Source organism: Gambusia affinis, linkage group LG18 (genome assembly GCF_019740435.1).
Source record: "Gambusia affinis linkage group LG18, SWU_Gaff_1.0, whole genome shotgun sequence".
In the NCBI taxonomy this organism is placed as follows: domain Eukaryota; kingdom Metazoa; phylum Chordata; class Actinopteri; order Cyprinodontiformes; family Poeciliidae; genus Gambusia; species Gambusia affinis.
The window spans coordinates 21,425,453-21,443,044 of record NC_057885.1 but is presented as its reverse complement, the minus strand read 5'-3'; the positions used below and the strand labels follow the sequence as shown (position 1 = coordinate 21,443,044).

Here is a 17,592-nt window from a genome sequence, read left to right as displayed (position 1 = left end):
GGTTTTAAGACAGTCAAGACAGTTGATAAACCTTTAAAATAAAAAGAGGTGAAAGGTATTTTTTTCAATCAAGCTTAAATATTTATTCATAAAACTCTAAAGTCCTGCTACAAAAAAAGTCTGTTACTGTAAAATCTTACATCTGTAATTTTACATTTCCCCCTTTAACACACTTTGTTAAATCCCTTAAGATATATAATACAAAACAAATTTACAGAGACCAAATCTCATAGTGTCTTTGGTACAAACAGTCAGTAATTTGTTTAATTACAGTTCCCAGGATTCTCTTGAGGCGATGGAAACAAATAATATTTGTTGTGGCCAGTTATGCAAAATTTTGTGGATTGTAATTTCTACCAATTTAGTTTTCTTCTTTGGGCAGTTAGACTACATATATTTAAGTTAGTTTAGAACTAAAATTTCTAAATAATTTTCATATTTGGAATTGTTTAGATTACGTTAATTGTTAGACCCTCCCATTAATTTGCATAATTAAGAACACACCGGGTGCTTGGTGAAGGTCTATTGTTTGGCAAATGTCTGGTGTGTTGACGGGAGGTTTTGTAAATTATTTTTTGACCACTTTTTTGAGCTTCAAACATCAAATTAAGATTAGTTTTGTTTTCAACTAAGTTGTAAGACATTTTTAGTAAATATCTTTGACTAAAAGAAATCATGACTCCGGTCATAAAGAATATATATCTTTGCAAAACAATCAAGTCAGAAGTGCGTGCAAATCAAACCACCTGTTATCAACCACGGCCTGTGTTGGAATTTTTGGTTTTGGAACATAGAAGGCCACGACGATATTTAACAGAAGCTTCTTAAAAATATAACTTTCTGACAATATTTGTCTACAGATCCAAACTCTGTCCATAACGAAAGTCTAACTTTCCACGACTATGGAAGATGTTTCTTTCTGAATAACTTGCCGAATAACAAAACAGAGAAAGTTTTACAGCAAAATAATTATTTTAAAATCTCAAGCGCAAACAAAAAAACAACACAAAAACAAAAGAAAAACCAGTTGGAAGTTTTACCTGCTTATTTTTACTTTATTTACAATACCATATTTACTAGTTAGCTTGAGAGGCTAATCTAGCAAACTGGTTAGCAAGCCACTAGCTGCCTAGCTCGGCTAGTTTCTGTTGGCTCCCAAAACAACTGGATTTTTAACCCTAATAAGTTTTTTAAATAAGATGTCCCTGGACATAAAACTTGCAAAAAGTTTGACATTTTTTGAAGAATTAGCTTTGTTTCTTTTTGTGTATTTTTCTTTTAACAACTTTGGTTTTGTTCTTTTATTTTTGGACAGTTTCTGCTGTAAACAATAGGATCCAAGTGGCCAAATAAAATTAAACGATAATGTTTTAGAATATTTTCAAACATGCCTGAATTTGCTGATTTACCAGTTAGCTTGAGAGGCTACATTAGCTGGCTAGCATGTCGCTAGCTGCCTAGCTCAGCTAGTTTCTGTTAGCTCCCAAACATGACTGGATTTTTAACCCTGATAGGTTTTCTAAAATGGATTCTCCCTGGGAAAGAAGGACATAATATTCACAGATTTCAAAATTCATACAATTAAATTGCAAGTTTACTTTCTAGAACGTTTTGAACAGCTCAAATGACAAAATGATTGTAATTGTGGGTAATTCTCACTTTGACTGAACTTTAGTTTAGGGAACCATAATTAAACAACCTTACTGAGAACTCAAAACAAATTTATTATTGGCATAAAATCTGTCTCAAGTGCTACTGAACAAACATACAAACATTTACAAACTTAAAGCAAGTCATGAAACAAAAACAGAAGCTACCACTGCTGACGGACAAAAACCTTCATCTGTGTTGTATTTCTAGTTTTGTTGAAACTGAAATCAATTAAAAAAGTGAAACTAGAAAATTATATAAACAAAAAGTAAGGCACATGGTGTTTTTCCCCATTAATCTGCATATTTTTATCAAATAAAAATATTTGTATTTCAAATTAAACTGGAAGAGGGGAAATGTCCTTCACCAGCAGCAGTAAATATATAAAACATAGTGTATATATTACATTATTAGTGTGTGATGAGACGTTTGTGTACAGAGAGGAGACATCGCACCGCAAATCTCCTGTTTTCATCATCCAGCAGCGTCACCCTACAGGGAGACAGTCTCTTCCTAATTTCCTTTTATGTATCCGCTCATCCATCCATCTATCAGTTTATCAGTTTGTTGTATATCTGCAACAGAAAGATTTTATAGTTTTAATAATTTGGAGTATTTCAACTAAAGAGATTCCAATTGTTTCTCCTAAGCAGTGACATAACCACATTTGAACACTTTATATACTTAAACAAAGTTTAGATGGCAATAAATTCCAGGTTTTTGTTGCTCGAGTATAAAAAAATGCCTGTTTGGTAGAGAAACTTCTGCAGACCACAAAATGAAGAAGACAATTTAATCACACAAGCCAAAACAAAAAGCTAAATCTGTGAAATGAGCAAACTAACCACGAATAACACAGCGAAAAGACAGGATGCTAGAAAAGGAAAGTAAATTAGCAAAATAAATAAATAAGGAAATCTATTAAGTAATGATGAAGGTATTTTGGTACCTTGCAATGATGTGCGTGACCATCCTGTCTGTGATGCCCGGACAAACTTTTTCAGCCACCTGAATGTTTCTCTCCAGCTCTTCGATAGCCTGTCGTTGCTCAGAGTGCTCCTTGTGCTGCAGCTTCAACTGCACAAGACAAAAGAGACACTTTAGTGTTTACATTTGGACTAAGACAAAAATATTCTGTCGGCGTCACTGTTTTTAACTTTCTCTACATTAAATAAAATATGAGTTAGCTTGACAACTGCCAGCACGTAGCTATTTGGCTAGTGTCAGTTAGCTCCCAAAAGTAACTGGAAATCATAACCCTGACAAATGTCTGAACATTATGTTTAATTTTGATTTTGGCTACATTATATAGCTTGCTAGCTAGCTCAAGAGGCTACATCAGCAAAGCGGTTAGAAAGCTGCCTAGCTCAGCTAGCTCCAAGTAGCTTCCCAAAAAGAATTAGAAATATAAACCATGATAAGTTTTTAAATATGAAATTTACAGAAAATCTGACAGGCTTTTCTGTAAAAAGCCTGTCAGATTTTCTGGTTGCTTTTGATTGGCCAAAACCAACCAATCAGAGCAAGGATGCAGGTCTCAGCGCTATCAATCATGTACTCACTGCTAAATGTGCTAATGGTGGAGAAACAATAGGAAAACTGTTTATCTGTCATCATCAGTTGCAATGCTAACCAGCCTTAGCATTCATAACAGACCATATTAGCTGTAGCGTAGTAAAGGGGAAAAGAGAGAGAGCATGGGAGGTTGAGCAGCATCACACAAGATTGTGATTAACAGTGCTAAGACCAGCCTCTTGGCTCTGATTGGTTGTTTTCAGTTAGCAGAGGAGTTCGGTTTTTTCAAATTATTCCTCTCATAGCATACCGCTACGACATAGAGACAGTTTCAACAAATCTGTAAAAAAATATGTTTTTTATAAAAGTTAAATAGACCAGCTTTAAAGTTGTACCAACTGAATTTATACAAACCTCAGAGAAGATGGGAGAGATGAGTGTGGACAAACTGGAAGGCTTACTCAGCTGATCCTGGGTCTACAGAGATGAAAACAAAAGAAAAGCAGAACAGTTCATCCACTAAAAACTGAACTGTTTAGACTTTTAAAACTTAAAATATTGGAAAACTCTTTTTTCTTATAAATCAATAAAGTGAACTGCTGAATAAAGTGAAGTAAGCTGACCGTTCCGTTGAGAACCTTCCTGCCTTCAGGCTTCTTCTTGCGAACCGTAGTGAACGACCACTCAGGTGAGTCGCTGTTCTCCTTATTACTGGATTCACTGCACAAGAAAACAAACAAACTCTTCTTGAGTTACTCCAGCTCGCAGCTTTAGCAGCAGTGATGTTTCTGTCTGCAGTGCTCACCTGTCTGAGTCGTCGGAGCTGCTGTCGCTGTGTCCCTCCTCCCTCCACCGCCTGTGCCTGTCGATCAGCTCGCTGAGGTAGGACGTCTTCTTGCAGTGTTTGACGATGAACTTGTGTTTAAGCAGCTCTTTGGCTGTGGGACGCTGCGTGGGCAAACAGCAAACTCTGATAAAAGCTTTGCTTCAATTTAGAGAGAAAAAAGTACAAATAAAACCAAAAAAAATATCAAATTTCTTTCATTTTATGACTACGAAGGACAAGATAAACTCATTTATCAGGCTTTTTTGAGGATTATAAAGGAGATATTACATGTTTAAACCACTAGATGGCAGCAGATTTCAACTCAAATTACACAAAAGAAGGAAGCTGTGCCATTATCAGTAAATGCAAAATAAAAAAAAACCATTTACCTTAACTGTTCACTGAAAGTTTTCATATTGTACATCATTTACTCACACATCTGTATATTTTAATTACGAAAGAGTATTAGGACAATAATAACAAAATTATGAAAAAAATACAATTATGAGAATAGTCAAAAAACTACAAGACAAGTCTTAATATTACAGGATTAATGATATTACTTTATTTTGATATTATTTAAACTTCATTCTTTTATGAGTTTATTCTTATATTACAAATTTTACTAATACTATGACTTTACACCCACAATATTATGATTAAATTTTTGTAAGACTATGTTCTTGTAATATTATAACTTTACTCTCATATTTTTATGACTTTTCTAATAATATTATGACTTTACTAAGGTAAAACAAAATCTGGCAATTTTATTACTTCATCTTGTCATTCTGACTTTTCTGGTAGTTTTATGATTATTTTTTATAACATTATTAGTTTTAATTTTCTTAGCATGACTTTGATATCCTGTTATATTTAATAAACACATATATGAATACAATGTTTTTTTATTATACTTAAAGCACTGACTTCAGTAAGTTAACTTATGATTTTATTTCCAGCTAATTATTTGCTGTAAAATACTCCTAGCATTGCCACTGAATCTATTTTGTTCCATTCTAATATTTGACCTTAAACGCTGATAAGAAGCAAAACGTTTGTAAATATTAAGTGTTTGTGACTTACGAAGGACGGGTCCTTGTTGAGGCAGGACTCTGTGAAGTCTTTGAAGCTCTTTGAGAAATCTCCGGTCAGAGTCGGAGGAGGAGATTTGGGGATGTGGAAGAGAACTCTCATGGGATGCATGTCGGAGTTCGGAGGCTCTCCTTTGGCGAGTTCGATGGCGGTGATGCCCAGAGACCAAATGTCCGCCTGCAGGGAGACGCAGAGTTCGGTTTGTTACACCACGATGCTCCATTCAGAGTTCACAAAGAAAAAACTTAAAATCTAAAACTCTAAATTTATGGCAAATATTTGTACAGCAGGAGGCTTTTAAAGAAGTAATCTGTAAAAAATATTAACTGGAAGGAAGGAAGAGCCAAAAGAGAGAAAGAAAGGAAGCAAAAAATGAGCATAATGAGGTAGGAAAGAAGGTAGGAAGAAAAAAAAAACAAGGAAGGAAGAAAAGAAAGAAGCAAAACAATAAGGAAAGGAAGAAAGGAAGGCAGTGATGTAGTTATGGCACAATGGAAGAAGAAAGGGAGATGAAAGGAAAACAACTAAAAATTGACAATAAGAAGAAAGAAAGAAAGAAAGAACAAGAGAAAGAAAGGAAGGAAGGAAGGAAGAAAAGAAGGAAGGACAACAAACAAGGAAATGATTACAGGAAATGCAAAATCTGTTTCTATGCTCTTCAAGTCTTTTTCCAAATTAAAAATAAATTTCATACTTTGATGCTGAACAGGAACCATAACCGGTTCACCAAATGCAAAACTTAATTACAGCACAAACACACGTCCACTCCTGTAAAAATAAAAAAAGTAACTGCAGCATTTACTTCTTAGATTTCATGCCTTCTCGTCTTGCTTCGACAGCAGGTGAGAAACACACACCAACACACACACCATCACACACACCAACACACACACCATCGAACTGATCCTGGGTCACGTTACCGCAGGTCGCTCGGTTACTGTCTGATTCAACCGTCTGTCGGCTCTGTTACGACCCAACACGCCCACCATATGGCGCCGTGTCGTATGGAACATCAAACATGTCCAAACCCGGTTAAAACTAGTTAAAACTAACAAAATAACAAAGACTGAGAAATATTTTCATTAACTGAAATAAAAAAAAAAAACGTTAATTAATGCAGAAAAACTATAATCAGGAATATATTGAGCATTTATATCACTAAAAAATATTGATTTTATAGATGTAGTTCAGTTGTTTTTGTATTCATTCATTTATTAGCCTTTCAAACTTGTGAAATAGATTTTTTACTCACACAAGCATTTAACATCAGCTGTTGGCAAATTACGGCGCGCCATACTCTACACTCACAAAACGGCGGCAGCAAAAGTTTGGAGAGCAAACCAGAATGAGTTTCTGTTCAACAATAATTTAATATATTTTTAAAGTGTTGAGTATTTATTAAACTTAATCACAATACTTCAATTTTTTGAATTCTAAAAATTGACCAAAGTATGAAAAAACTAAAACTACTACCATAACTAACAAAAACAATAAGATATTTAACTAATAAAAGCTACCAAACACTTTCTAAAAGCTAAAACTAACTGAATTAGACAAAAACTACTATTTAAACACCTTCAGAAAATACTTCTGTTTTTTTCTGTCAGGACATGAACGCATTTTTTTTTCGTTGAGATTATGGTTGAAAGCAGCTGAGAACCAGACAGACCAGAAACCAAACAGTTTGCTAATAATTACCTAATAATTAGTGAGCGTTTGGATGAAAAACAATATTAAGTTAATGCTAAACTAAACATTACATTCTTCCTCCAGCTTCATACTGAGCAGAAAAACCCCCTCAAAGCTGTAGGGGAAAAAAAGCCACAAGCCATTTTTTATTTGCAAAACATCTGGTGTTATAAATGTTTTATGACTAGCGTTCTCATGTCGCTATTTTTCCCTTCAGAGTGTAAGAAAATAACAATAAGAGAGTTAGCACCAGCCAAATGAAATCCCAAAACCAACTTTCACAACCAACTCTGTACTTTGACTTTAATGAAGCAGCCTGAATTTCAATCAGGTATGTCAACAACAACAACCCTCAAGCAGGAAATCAGCTGACTTACTGGACCTCCAGACACCTCTAGAGCATTAGGAAAGCAAAGTTAAGCAAAATACTGGGATTGTTGCATAAAAATATCGCTTTAATTTACAGAAAATAGTCTGGAAAAACATAAAATATCTGGTAAACAGCAGTTGTGTGGATAAAAATGCCTCAAGGTCGACCAAGGAGACTGGTTTAGATGATAGAAAGCACATTTTACAACCATGGCATTAAAAAAACATCTTTGAATGTTTGAACCTTGAAGTCCATGACCTCAACAGGTGCCAATTCACTCAGGATTATTTTTGTTATTTTGCCTTAGCATAAAACTGCAACTCTGACACAGGATGAAGCTTCTTGCATGCACAGAAAGTTAAGTCTGAGCAGAAAGAGTTTTGCTCCTTCTGTCAACTTGTTCTGACAGCTCAAGTTTTACAGCGTATTGCCAAACTACCTGGTATTTCAGCACGTTGCAGTTTGTCTCTTTGTGCTTTGGGAAGAAATACAGCATAAGTACAACAACAACAAAAAAATAAATAGTAAAAAAGATTTGGAAAATTGGATGAGTCTGGCAAAAAAAATCAGAAAAGTTTGTTCAGATATTAAACTACGCTTACCCCGTCTTTAAACTACAATTATCTTAAAACGTAAGAGCAACAAAATACCAGAGGTTCCTAAACTATGACATCATCTTCAATGTCTTTCATAAACTCAGACTACAAAATATGTAAAAACTTATATTGAATTTTAGAATTGTTTTATTAACTTTTATTCATTATTAAAAAAATATTACACTCATTTAGCACACATTTTTAATTGCACCTTCTGACTTTAGTTGGCAATGTGAAAAATCTATTATACTGATGTGGTAATACGTTATCAGATACAATTACCACACAGTCCCTTTTTATGATAAAAATAAAAAATATGTACTATTTTTACATTAAACCCAGCAAATTTGATTTAATCTCCACAGTTTAGGTTTTTTTGCAGCAGAATCCTCCTTCAGTCTTTTTCCATTTCCAGCTTAAGGAGCAAAACAACTTGCAAATTTAACTGGCAGCCAATCAGAAACACAAATGTGGCAAATAACGTTTTCCTGACAATAAATGTGATTTCTATCTTCTATCTTCATCTTCGGTAAGTTTTATTAACTTATATTTTGAAAAACACATGACATTTATCATCTAGACATGTGTTGGACTCCAATTGTTTTTCAAGCAACACCACTTCAGACATCAGGTTAGGCACAGAAAACACACAGACAGCAGGAGATGATTATCCACACACACACACACACACTCGCAAACACACACACACAGGTGGCTTTGCCTGGTTTGACACACCCTCTGCAGACGTCATCCTGCTTTGTAATGTCATTATTAAACCAATATTTACCCTGCTATTCAGCAGAACCAGATTGTTTGAAGCCAGTTGCTGCATTTCATCCTGGGATGAACCTACTGCTGTGAAAATGTTTGAGTCAGCAGGATTCAGAGGCTGCAAGGGAATCCCAGTGAAAAAGGGAACCTCTTTGTGGAGGGGGGGGTGTAGAGGTCAAAGGACGAAGCATTTGGACTGGGGGGTCAGTACTTTCAACCATATGCAAATAAAACTGCAAACGCTTCGGAAATAATGCAAAACGTCCTCAGGGAACTGCACACTGCAGCCGATTCGCATGCCAGCAGTTACCACGGCAACAAGCAAACTAAGTGAAAAAGAAAATAGGAAACGCCCTCAAAGACGAAGTTTATGTATAGGGCACACCTGGAAAAAAAAAAGAGAAAAGAAAAAGCTCAAAAACTCGACTCTGTTTGGGCGGAACAGATGAAACGCTGCGTCACAGATTCAAATGAACTTCCTGGTCGGTGCAAAAAGTTAACAAGGTGACAGTGTGAGGCGAACAATCAGCTTCTTATTTCAGACAGAAGTTAAGCAAATGGCCTTCTGCTGAAACTAATGAATACTGGAGGCACTGCTACGATATTTTGTTTCCCAGCAGTAAGATTGGATTTCATTTACTTTACTTAAAAACACTTCATTTGAAGGGGTCTGCATAAGTCTGACATAAACTGTCATGAACTGCAAGGAGTCTGCATGAATGTTCATGACTGTTGCCATCTGTTGTCATTTGGTAAATAATAACACCTTTAAAGCAAAGTTGTGTTAAAAGTTGCATTAAAAGTGTGAACTTTGCATTATTAAGTAAATAATGACACAATTTGCATTAAAAGTATCATTACTTACCAAATGATATTTCATAACCACAGTCAAACATTTACAAAGACTCCTTCATGTTTATGACAGTTTCATGTCAGTCTTATGCACAAGCCTTCAAATAAAGTATTCCCCCAAAAAATGAAAACAAACGCAACACTCCTGAGACGATGAAGGTTTCGGTGTCTGACCTTTGAGTTGTACGCGGACTGCTGGATGACCTCCGGCGCCATCCAGAACGGCGTTCCCACAAACGTTTCCCTCTTGATCTGCGTGTCGGTCAGCTGGCCGGCCACGCCGAAGTCGGCCAGCTTCACCTCGCCGTGTTCGGACAGCAAGACGTTGGCAGCTGCAGAGAAACGTCAGTCAGGTTTTTTTTAAATCAAAACTTACTTCAACATGGAGGTTCTCTGAGTAAACTTTTCAAATGTTTGCAATAAAGTGTCAACAAAAAACTGGGAAAAGCCATTCTGCAAGTAAAATCTGAAAGCCAGTGCAGTGCATGTAACTGTCAACAAGGACTAAACCCAATTTTGGAAATCCAATAAGAAGTGTCACGGTAACAAATTCCCAGAAGTTATCGCGATAAACAATAATATTGTTGTTTTGACACCATTTTTAAGTAATACAATGCTAATACAATAATAAAAGAACACATTCTTAAAGATCAATAAAATTTTAATTCTAATGAACATCCAACACTGGAACTAGAAGACATTTTAAATATCTAACATAAACAAAACAACAAATAAAATTAATTATTAACTAAGTCTCTGTAATAAAAAAATGTCCTTCAGAAAATGGGCTTGTTGAGACTTTTGTAATCCAGTTTTTGGGCGAAAAACAATAAATGATCAAAACGGAAATTATAAACTTTGTTTTAATTTATTATGCGATTAATTGATTTATTGATAATTGCGACAGGCCTAGTCCTCATACATCACGTTTTAAAATATTTTGGACGCTGCTTTAAAAACAAGTCACTGAACGATAAAATATCTCTTAAGAACTTCACCAAATAAACATATTTTACTTAGCTTTAATTTGTGGCGAATTGGACTTAATTTTCCATCATTTTAATAATTCATTGTTTCTCTGTTTGGGATTTCTGTTTTTATTTTTCTTACATATTGAGTTTTTATGCTGTATTTATGCACCATCTGCAAAAATAAATAAGCTAATAAAGCGTCAATTGATCTGATCTCATTTTATCCCCTACAATGAACCGTTAGCCATGAAGTGTCATATTTAATAAATGTCAAAGTGTTTAACTCCATCCAGACCTTTGATGTCTCTGTGGATCTTCTTCTCTGAGTGAAGGTAGTCGAGTCCCTTCAGGATCTCCTTCAGCATGGTGGCAATCTGCGCCTCGTCAAACGGACCGGCCTTCAGCTGCACCGACACAAACAGACAAGATGGCCGAACGTCCAACACCATCAACTGTGTCGACTTAAAGCCACTTTGCTTTCCCTCCAGGAAAATTACTGCTTTCTCAGAATCCTGACTTTAATCATCTGAGATCAAAAAGTGAGAATTCTGAGAAAAAGTGAGAATTCTGAGGGTTTTGTCTCAAAATCCTTACTTTTCTTCTGTCTGAAGTTTGTCTGCAGACTCACCAAATCCAGGGCTGAACCTCCACCAAGATACTCCATGATGATCCACAGTTTACTGCCCTGAAGTTACAGAAAAGGTTCAATAAGTACTGATTCATCTAAAATACGTAGAATGTCATCAGTTATTTACAGTTTTTCAGTAATTTATAAAAATAAACTAAAGAAATTACACCAAGAGCTATTTTTGCTTCGGTCCATGTTGACAGTCACGGGCACATTCTACACGGAAGATAATACATAAAAGCTTATTGCTAAAGTATTCAAGCATATAAACTGAAAATTGAGTGGAAGGAAAAAGTGTAACATAAAAAGAATTCATCAAATCCAGTTTCCAAGAGTCTACCATTTGCCCCAGAGGCCAAAATTGGCAAATATAAACAAACCACTGGTGGGTCACAAAATTCAAAAATTTGTTTATTGTGTTTTTTTGTTGTTGTTTTACCTGCTCAATATTAGACCTTTTGTAAAATGAAATTTGTACATCATTAAAGTTCTAAAACATAAAAATGGCGTTAGACAACAGACAACTTCCAGACTTCTGGTGTCATTGATTGTTTTCTATTTTGTACCATTCTCATCATAAGATTGTGTTTCTCTTATTAATCTATCTTCCATATGTGTTTCGGTGCTTATCCAGTTCTTCAAACTTAAACTGTTTTGAACACTTCCTGTATCAAAAAGTTCACATTTTTATTTAAAAAATGTGCTATATCTCCAGGTAATTTCATCTTTTATACTTTTCGTAATATTTTAACTTTTATGCAATTTTTAGTTCTATTGAAATGCATTGAAAATCTTCAGAATTTTTCCAAATTTAGCAAAAGCTTTCTACTTTAACAGTCTACTACTTTCCCATACTTCAACCTAGAAACTCCCTTAAACTTCGAAACAAGTCACAAGACGTTTGGCTATCTTTAAATGTCTCAGCTTTTTGATATCTCTTACTATTTTCCTGAAATAACGGTTTAAGTTTTATGAAGATTCTCGGCCGTTTTTCAGTTTTCAATGTAATCCAATGGGGGAATTCTCAACTGACAGAGTGTGCACGCTTTTTAAAATTTGACTGATTTTTCCCAAACAAAATGCTGCTGTTCATACACATTTCACTCTACAGAAATAATTTATGCATCAAAACATTGCAAGAGGCGTCTGCTCTGAGAGAATATGAGCGCTTCTACTGCAAGTCTTATGGTTTTCTTTCAAACACTTCAGGAGTGCAGAAATGTCTCCCCTCTTCCTCCTTTGGGCTCCATATGAAATATTTTAATTTCTGTCTCTTTCTTTTCAGCAGATTGTGGTGCTTCTTTCACCAGATTAGCGTTCTCACGACCGTTTCACAAGAAACAGCACTTTTTCTGTTTGTTCCAAGTGTTGAGGGGGAAACCAGCAGCAGCCATTATCTGAGCTAAAACATTCCTTCCATGTTTCCCTTCAGCCGCTCTGCTTCCCGTCAAGCAGCTTTTCTCACTTCCATCACCGGCCGCTCAATGTAACTCCTGCAGATTTCCTTCAAGCTCAGACTCAAACCTGCGTGGCTGAGGGAAAACACAGCGATGTTTTATTACCTTCAGGTAGGAGCCGAAGTATTTGGTGATGTAGGGACTGTCGCACTGGCTGAGCACCGTGATCTCCTGCTGGATGTCCTCGATCTCATCTTCTGCCTCCTCCAGGTCAATGGTCTTGATGGCAACGACTTTCTGAGTTTGATTGTCGATACCTTTGAACACCTGGAGGAGAAAAAGAAGAGAAGAGGGGTGAAAACTAAAACTGCAGGAAGTGCTGTGGCAAGTACTGAAATGTAAATAGGAAAAACTATTAACTAAGATAAAAAGAAACGAATGAAAATAAAAACCTGAAGAGTGTTTGAAAAGCAGACCCACCTCTCCAAAGGATCCCTTTCCGATTCGATCCAGTTTAGTGAACAGTTCCTCTGGATCGATCTGGGAGCTCTGAGAAGAGAAAAAACACAAACAAACAGGTTCAAATATTAAATCTCTGCTGAAATGTTATCTAAACAACCTGCATGCAGATCAGACTGGCTTTCCTAAATGCACAAAGGAGCGTTATCATAGATCCTTCCTCCCTGCAGCTGTTACACTTTACAACCATCACCAATCCCAGCAAAATCAATAATCTATTTTATTTATTTTAAATGATACTTCTGTTGTTATTGCACACCTGCTTTTATTTTTCACATGTAAAATAGTGATAAGCTAATTATTTTGTTCTTGATTATGTATGTACATGTTTGCTCTTGTCCTTCTGGTTACTTGTTTTCTTTGTTTGACATAAATACAAAAATATATATAATAAATACTCTAATACAGAAACATAAATGCACATTAAGAAATTGAAACAGAAATCATCCTCATACTGAGTTGCACAACTCTTGGATTTGAGTACATACGCCATTTCTGAAAACTACACAGTATTTTAGTTGGGTAGTATAATATTGATCTAAATCTTATGTATTTTTAATGCTTTTTGATCATTTGTGTGAACCTGAATTTGCCTAATGTGGGATGAAGATTGAGTTTCACTTCCAGGCAAACTCAGTGTTTATCTATGGTGTACATATTTTCAAGTAACTTTTTTATTTGTGCATTCGTTACACACTGTTAATTTATCTCTGAGGTAATACAAACTATTACATCTCTGATGTTTAAGTTGACGATTGAAGTGTAAAAAGGGGCAAAATAAGGAAAGCATATTTTCTTACTGTTAAAATTTCACCAAAACTATTAAAATTTTTCATGTTTGATTACAAAAATGCATCCTAGAATATATATCTTCACAATTTTTTAAAACTATGAAGTTATAAACTAATTTCAAAGTGTCATTTTTGGAGCATAAACAACAACAAGCTAAATGTTTTTCTCATAACCTTCGACTTGTTTCAACATGTGAGTTTTTCCAGCACAAACCACTCGGAGTTGTCACACAAAAAGCCCATAAAAACACAGAAGGAAATAAGTGTGACAGTTAAAGATAACAGGAACTGAACACACAGCTGTCCGACCACACACACACACACACGCACACACACACACACACACACACACACACACACACACACACACACACACCCACACACACACACCACTTATCTCTAAGGAATAATACTCATTTCCCAAACAACAGCTGCAGGGTTTTTTGTCAAAGTGTTTCACTTTATCTTCCACATGAGACCCTGAACAGTTTCTAAGGGCCTTTTAATGACCAGCGTTTGTTTACGTTGATCCAAATCATTTCATGAGGAAACTTTTTCCAACGCTTCACTTTCCTTTCACACAGAGAAAACTCGCAAGTGAACCAAAGGCGGTCATGATAAACCTCGTGAGAACGCTCAGCCTGCTTATTGGCCAGATGCGTTTGGGGCGGAGCTATAAGATGCAAATACAGGAAGAAGACGCCATGTTCCGTTCTAGCAGAGAATATGCATAACGTTAATATATTTACCTTGAAATTTGCACAGGGATTTACGCTTTCAGAAAAAGACGCATCGTCTTTGTTTAAAAGTTTGTTTAAATCAGTGGTGCCCAGAGTCGTTCCTCAAGGGCCGACATGCTGCATGTTTTAGTTTAACACACCTGGATCAAATGATGTCTCATCATGAAAATTTTTAACTTAAAGAAAATTATGTTTTTCCTAAAATGAACATGAATACAACCTATAAAATGAATGTACAAATTACTGTTTTCACCGACTGATTTATTTTTCGACAACTTCACCTCAAATCAACAGTTTATTATTTTATAGTTTATGGATGTTCCCTTTCAATTTTACTGTTTATCACTGTTAAATAGATGGATATTATTTTACAGTGTTTGACTGTATTCACACTGAATCTATTCCAAATGGTTGTTTTAGTCTGACTGCTGTGTTTACATCTCAACAAACCGAAACCGGAAACAAGCCAGAGTTGGTTTTAAATAGACTAAACACCTCAAGTGTGAAAATGCCTAATTATTGACTAACTGAACTAATTATTACACTCAACCGTTTATCTCAAAAATAAACGAACATTCAGTTTGTACAACTAAACAGAAAGTACAGTGTTATTACTGCTGGCAGAGAAATTAAGTTGAATTGAAATAAAAGTGAATGTTTTCGTTTGAAATGATATTATCAGAACTGATACTGGATGCAAACTGCATACCGCCAGCGAATTATTGTGAAGTTTCTGTGAGAAAACCTAAAAACGTTTGACCCAAGTCATGCACTGCAAAAACACAAAATCTTACAAAGTATTTTTGTCCAGTTTCTGGTGCAAATATCTGAATACAGATAGAATGAAACTAACTTATAAGAAAGTTTTCAGCAAGAAATAGGAGCTGGTTTTGAGTAAATAATTCCTTAATATTGATGAAACAGATTATTATTGAATAAAAAAAATGTCTTATAAGTGAAATAATCTGCCAGTAGAACTAGTACCATTTTAAAAATTAAGGAGTTATTTACTTAAAACAACTGATTTTATTTATTATAAGTTAGATTTATCTTATTTCAAGTGTATTAAGGTGCTGAAACGATAAAGCAGAGCAAAAATACTTGGTATCATTTTGTGTTTTTGCAGTGTACGGTTAAAATGCAACAAATGGTGAGAAAATGTATGAAACTTTTGATTTTAAAGATATTAATAAGTAAATCTGAAATAATTTTTCTGTCTAGTCTGGAATTTAACAAACAGAAATAATTTTGTTCACCCTAACCAACCTAACAAAATAAGTTTAGCCTGACTTAACTTCAGACAGTGAGGAAAATATTATTATTATTTTTTTATTTATGTACGTATTTTTTCTACATTCAAAATGAAAATAAACAGGTTAGAAATAAACACCCTTTACTCTGGTCTCTTATTTTAAGTCGCTGTCTATCAGAAGCAAACCTGCAGATTAAAATCCACCTGCAGAAGGAAAAAAAAAACCTTCTGGAAATCCAACTATGAGCTCAATAAAGCTCACATATGCAGTGTTGAGGATTCATTTAGTCTGCCGATTCGCTCGGTGCGATCTGCGTCTGGAATCAGTGCATTCTGCAGCTGGAATCGGTGCATTCTGCGTCTGGAATCGGTGCATTCTGCAGCTGGAATCGGTGCATTCTGCGTCTGGAATCGGTGCATTCTGCAGCTGTGGTGGAAGTTTCCTCCATGTTTCTGCCAGCAGAGCTCCTGGTTTATTCACACACGAGAATCAGCAGAAAGCTCCACTGGATTCAGGTCAAAGCTCAGAGGTCAGCTTTAAGACTCGGGCTTCCTCCTCAGTTTAAGAAAATCTTTACACACGGCTTGATGGAGAGGTTTTAGTTCTGTCTCTTCTCCCTCATTTAAGTTATAGAATTTATTTTAATATATAATTTATCAACGACAGACAGAAGTTATTGCGATAAATGAAAATTTTGAGACCATTTCCAGGTAATATAGTGGTAATAAAGGCATAATAATGCAAGAACATATTCTCAAAGATAAATAAACTTTAAATTATAACAAACATTTAACACTTAACATTTTAAATAGATATAGAAAATCACAAATAAAATGAATTATGGAGTCTCTGTAAACTAAATTATCCTTAAAAAAAACCTGAAGAGTTTTGTCATCCAGTTTTTGGTATAAAAAGAAAAACAATAAACCATGCAAATGGAGATTAATGAGAACGTCTTAATTTATCATGCGGTTAATTGATTTATTGATTATTGTAACAAGCTTTATACAAGTCTGAAAATAAAAACAGCTTTCCCAAGATTCAAATAGAGGTTCAGTTTCTTATAAAACATATTTCATTTTATCATTTGGTGTATTTAAACGTCTTTGCTACAATTTGTCTGTTTCCTCAGCAACAGCTTTAGGGCTTCCTGACATCTGAGGGAGTTAAAATATCTTGTAAAGTTTGGATTGTTCCTTTTTTTAAAAGCCAGTAATGCGGCTCCAAAAAAAGAAACAAACTCACATTTTGCCCCCAGACGTCTAGAACTGGAGACAGAATATTTAATAAACAGCCTCACAGAAGCGTATGATATTCCTGTGATGCTGCATGAGTTTCCCCCTGCTGCTATAAAAAGCGCCGCGCAGCAGCCACAGCGCTGCCACACCCTGAGAGCAAACACAGAGGCTACCGTCTGATGGTACTTTCAGCCCGGAGCGACGGGTCCAAAATAAAGACGCCAGATCCAAGACCGAACAATAAAACGCTGACAACAACCGGATTAAAATAAAGAGCTAGCTCATGGTGATTCAGCAAGTTTACCGCAAACGACCCTCCCAGCCGATGTGGCAGAATGGGACTGGTTCTGGTTCTGGATTGTTTTAGGCAAGATGAACAAAATGGAAATAATTTATTGTTGTGTCTCTGTGCAAACTGGCAAAAACGTTCTGAACGGGAGACGAAAAAACTAAAGTTCTGCCCAGAGAGCCTCAAAAACCAAGGAGATGTTTGGTCCGTCTGTCCATCCATCCTTTGGTCTGACCATTCATCTCTCCATCCAACCATTCTTCAATTTGTCCATCCATCTAGTTTGTACTTAAAAATTGTGACGGAAACCAGTTGACTGTGTTTTAGTTTTAATTATTCTGACATTTCACCAGCTAAAAATAATATCTCAACAGTAAAATAAAGAGAAAGCAACAGTAATGA

The 17,592-nt window shown here is 35.4% G+C and overlaps 1 protein-coding gene across 1 annotated transcript; it reads right to left on the bottom strand.

Annotated features, from left to right (window-relative positions):
- Positions 1-58: 58 nt before the first annotated feature.
- LOC122820383 (serine/threonine-protein kinase 26-like) lies at positions 59-12,907 on the bottom strand. Its single transcript, XM_044097754.1, has 11 exons — positions 12,841-12,907; positions 12,526-12,687; positions 10,964-11,020; positions 10,631-10,739; positions 9,539-9,696; positions 5,078-5,263; positions 3,971-4,113; positions 3,789-3,885; positions 3,580-3,642; positions 2,600-2,727; positions 59-2,225 (listed from the first exon to the last, which is right to left on the bottom strand). Exons 3-11 carry the CDS (start codon positions 10,997-10,999, stop codon positions 2,210-2,212), a joined length of 936 nt encoding a protein of 311 aa, XP_043953689.1. The 5' UTR covers positions 11,000-11,020; positions 12,526-12,687; positions 12,841-12,907; the 3' UTR covers positions 59-2,209.
- Positions 12,908-17,592: the final 4,685 nt, after the last annotated feature.

Bases quoted from the DNA above. Each gene is read 5' to 3' on its own strand.
- LOC122820383 (XM_044097754.1), bottom strand. From the start codon at position 10,999: ATGGAGTATCTTGGTGGAGGTTCAGCCCTGGATTTG. The intron at 10,740-10,963 runs GTGAGTCTGCAG...GTGTCGGTGCAG, and splicing joins GAGGTTCAGCCCTGGATTTG to CTGAAGGCCGGTCCGTTTGA. The intron at 3,643-3,788 runs GTCAGCTTACTT...TCATCTCTGTAG, and splicing joins GGAAGGTTCTCAACGGAACG to ACCCAGGATCAGCTGAGTAA.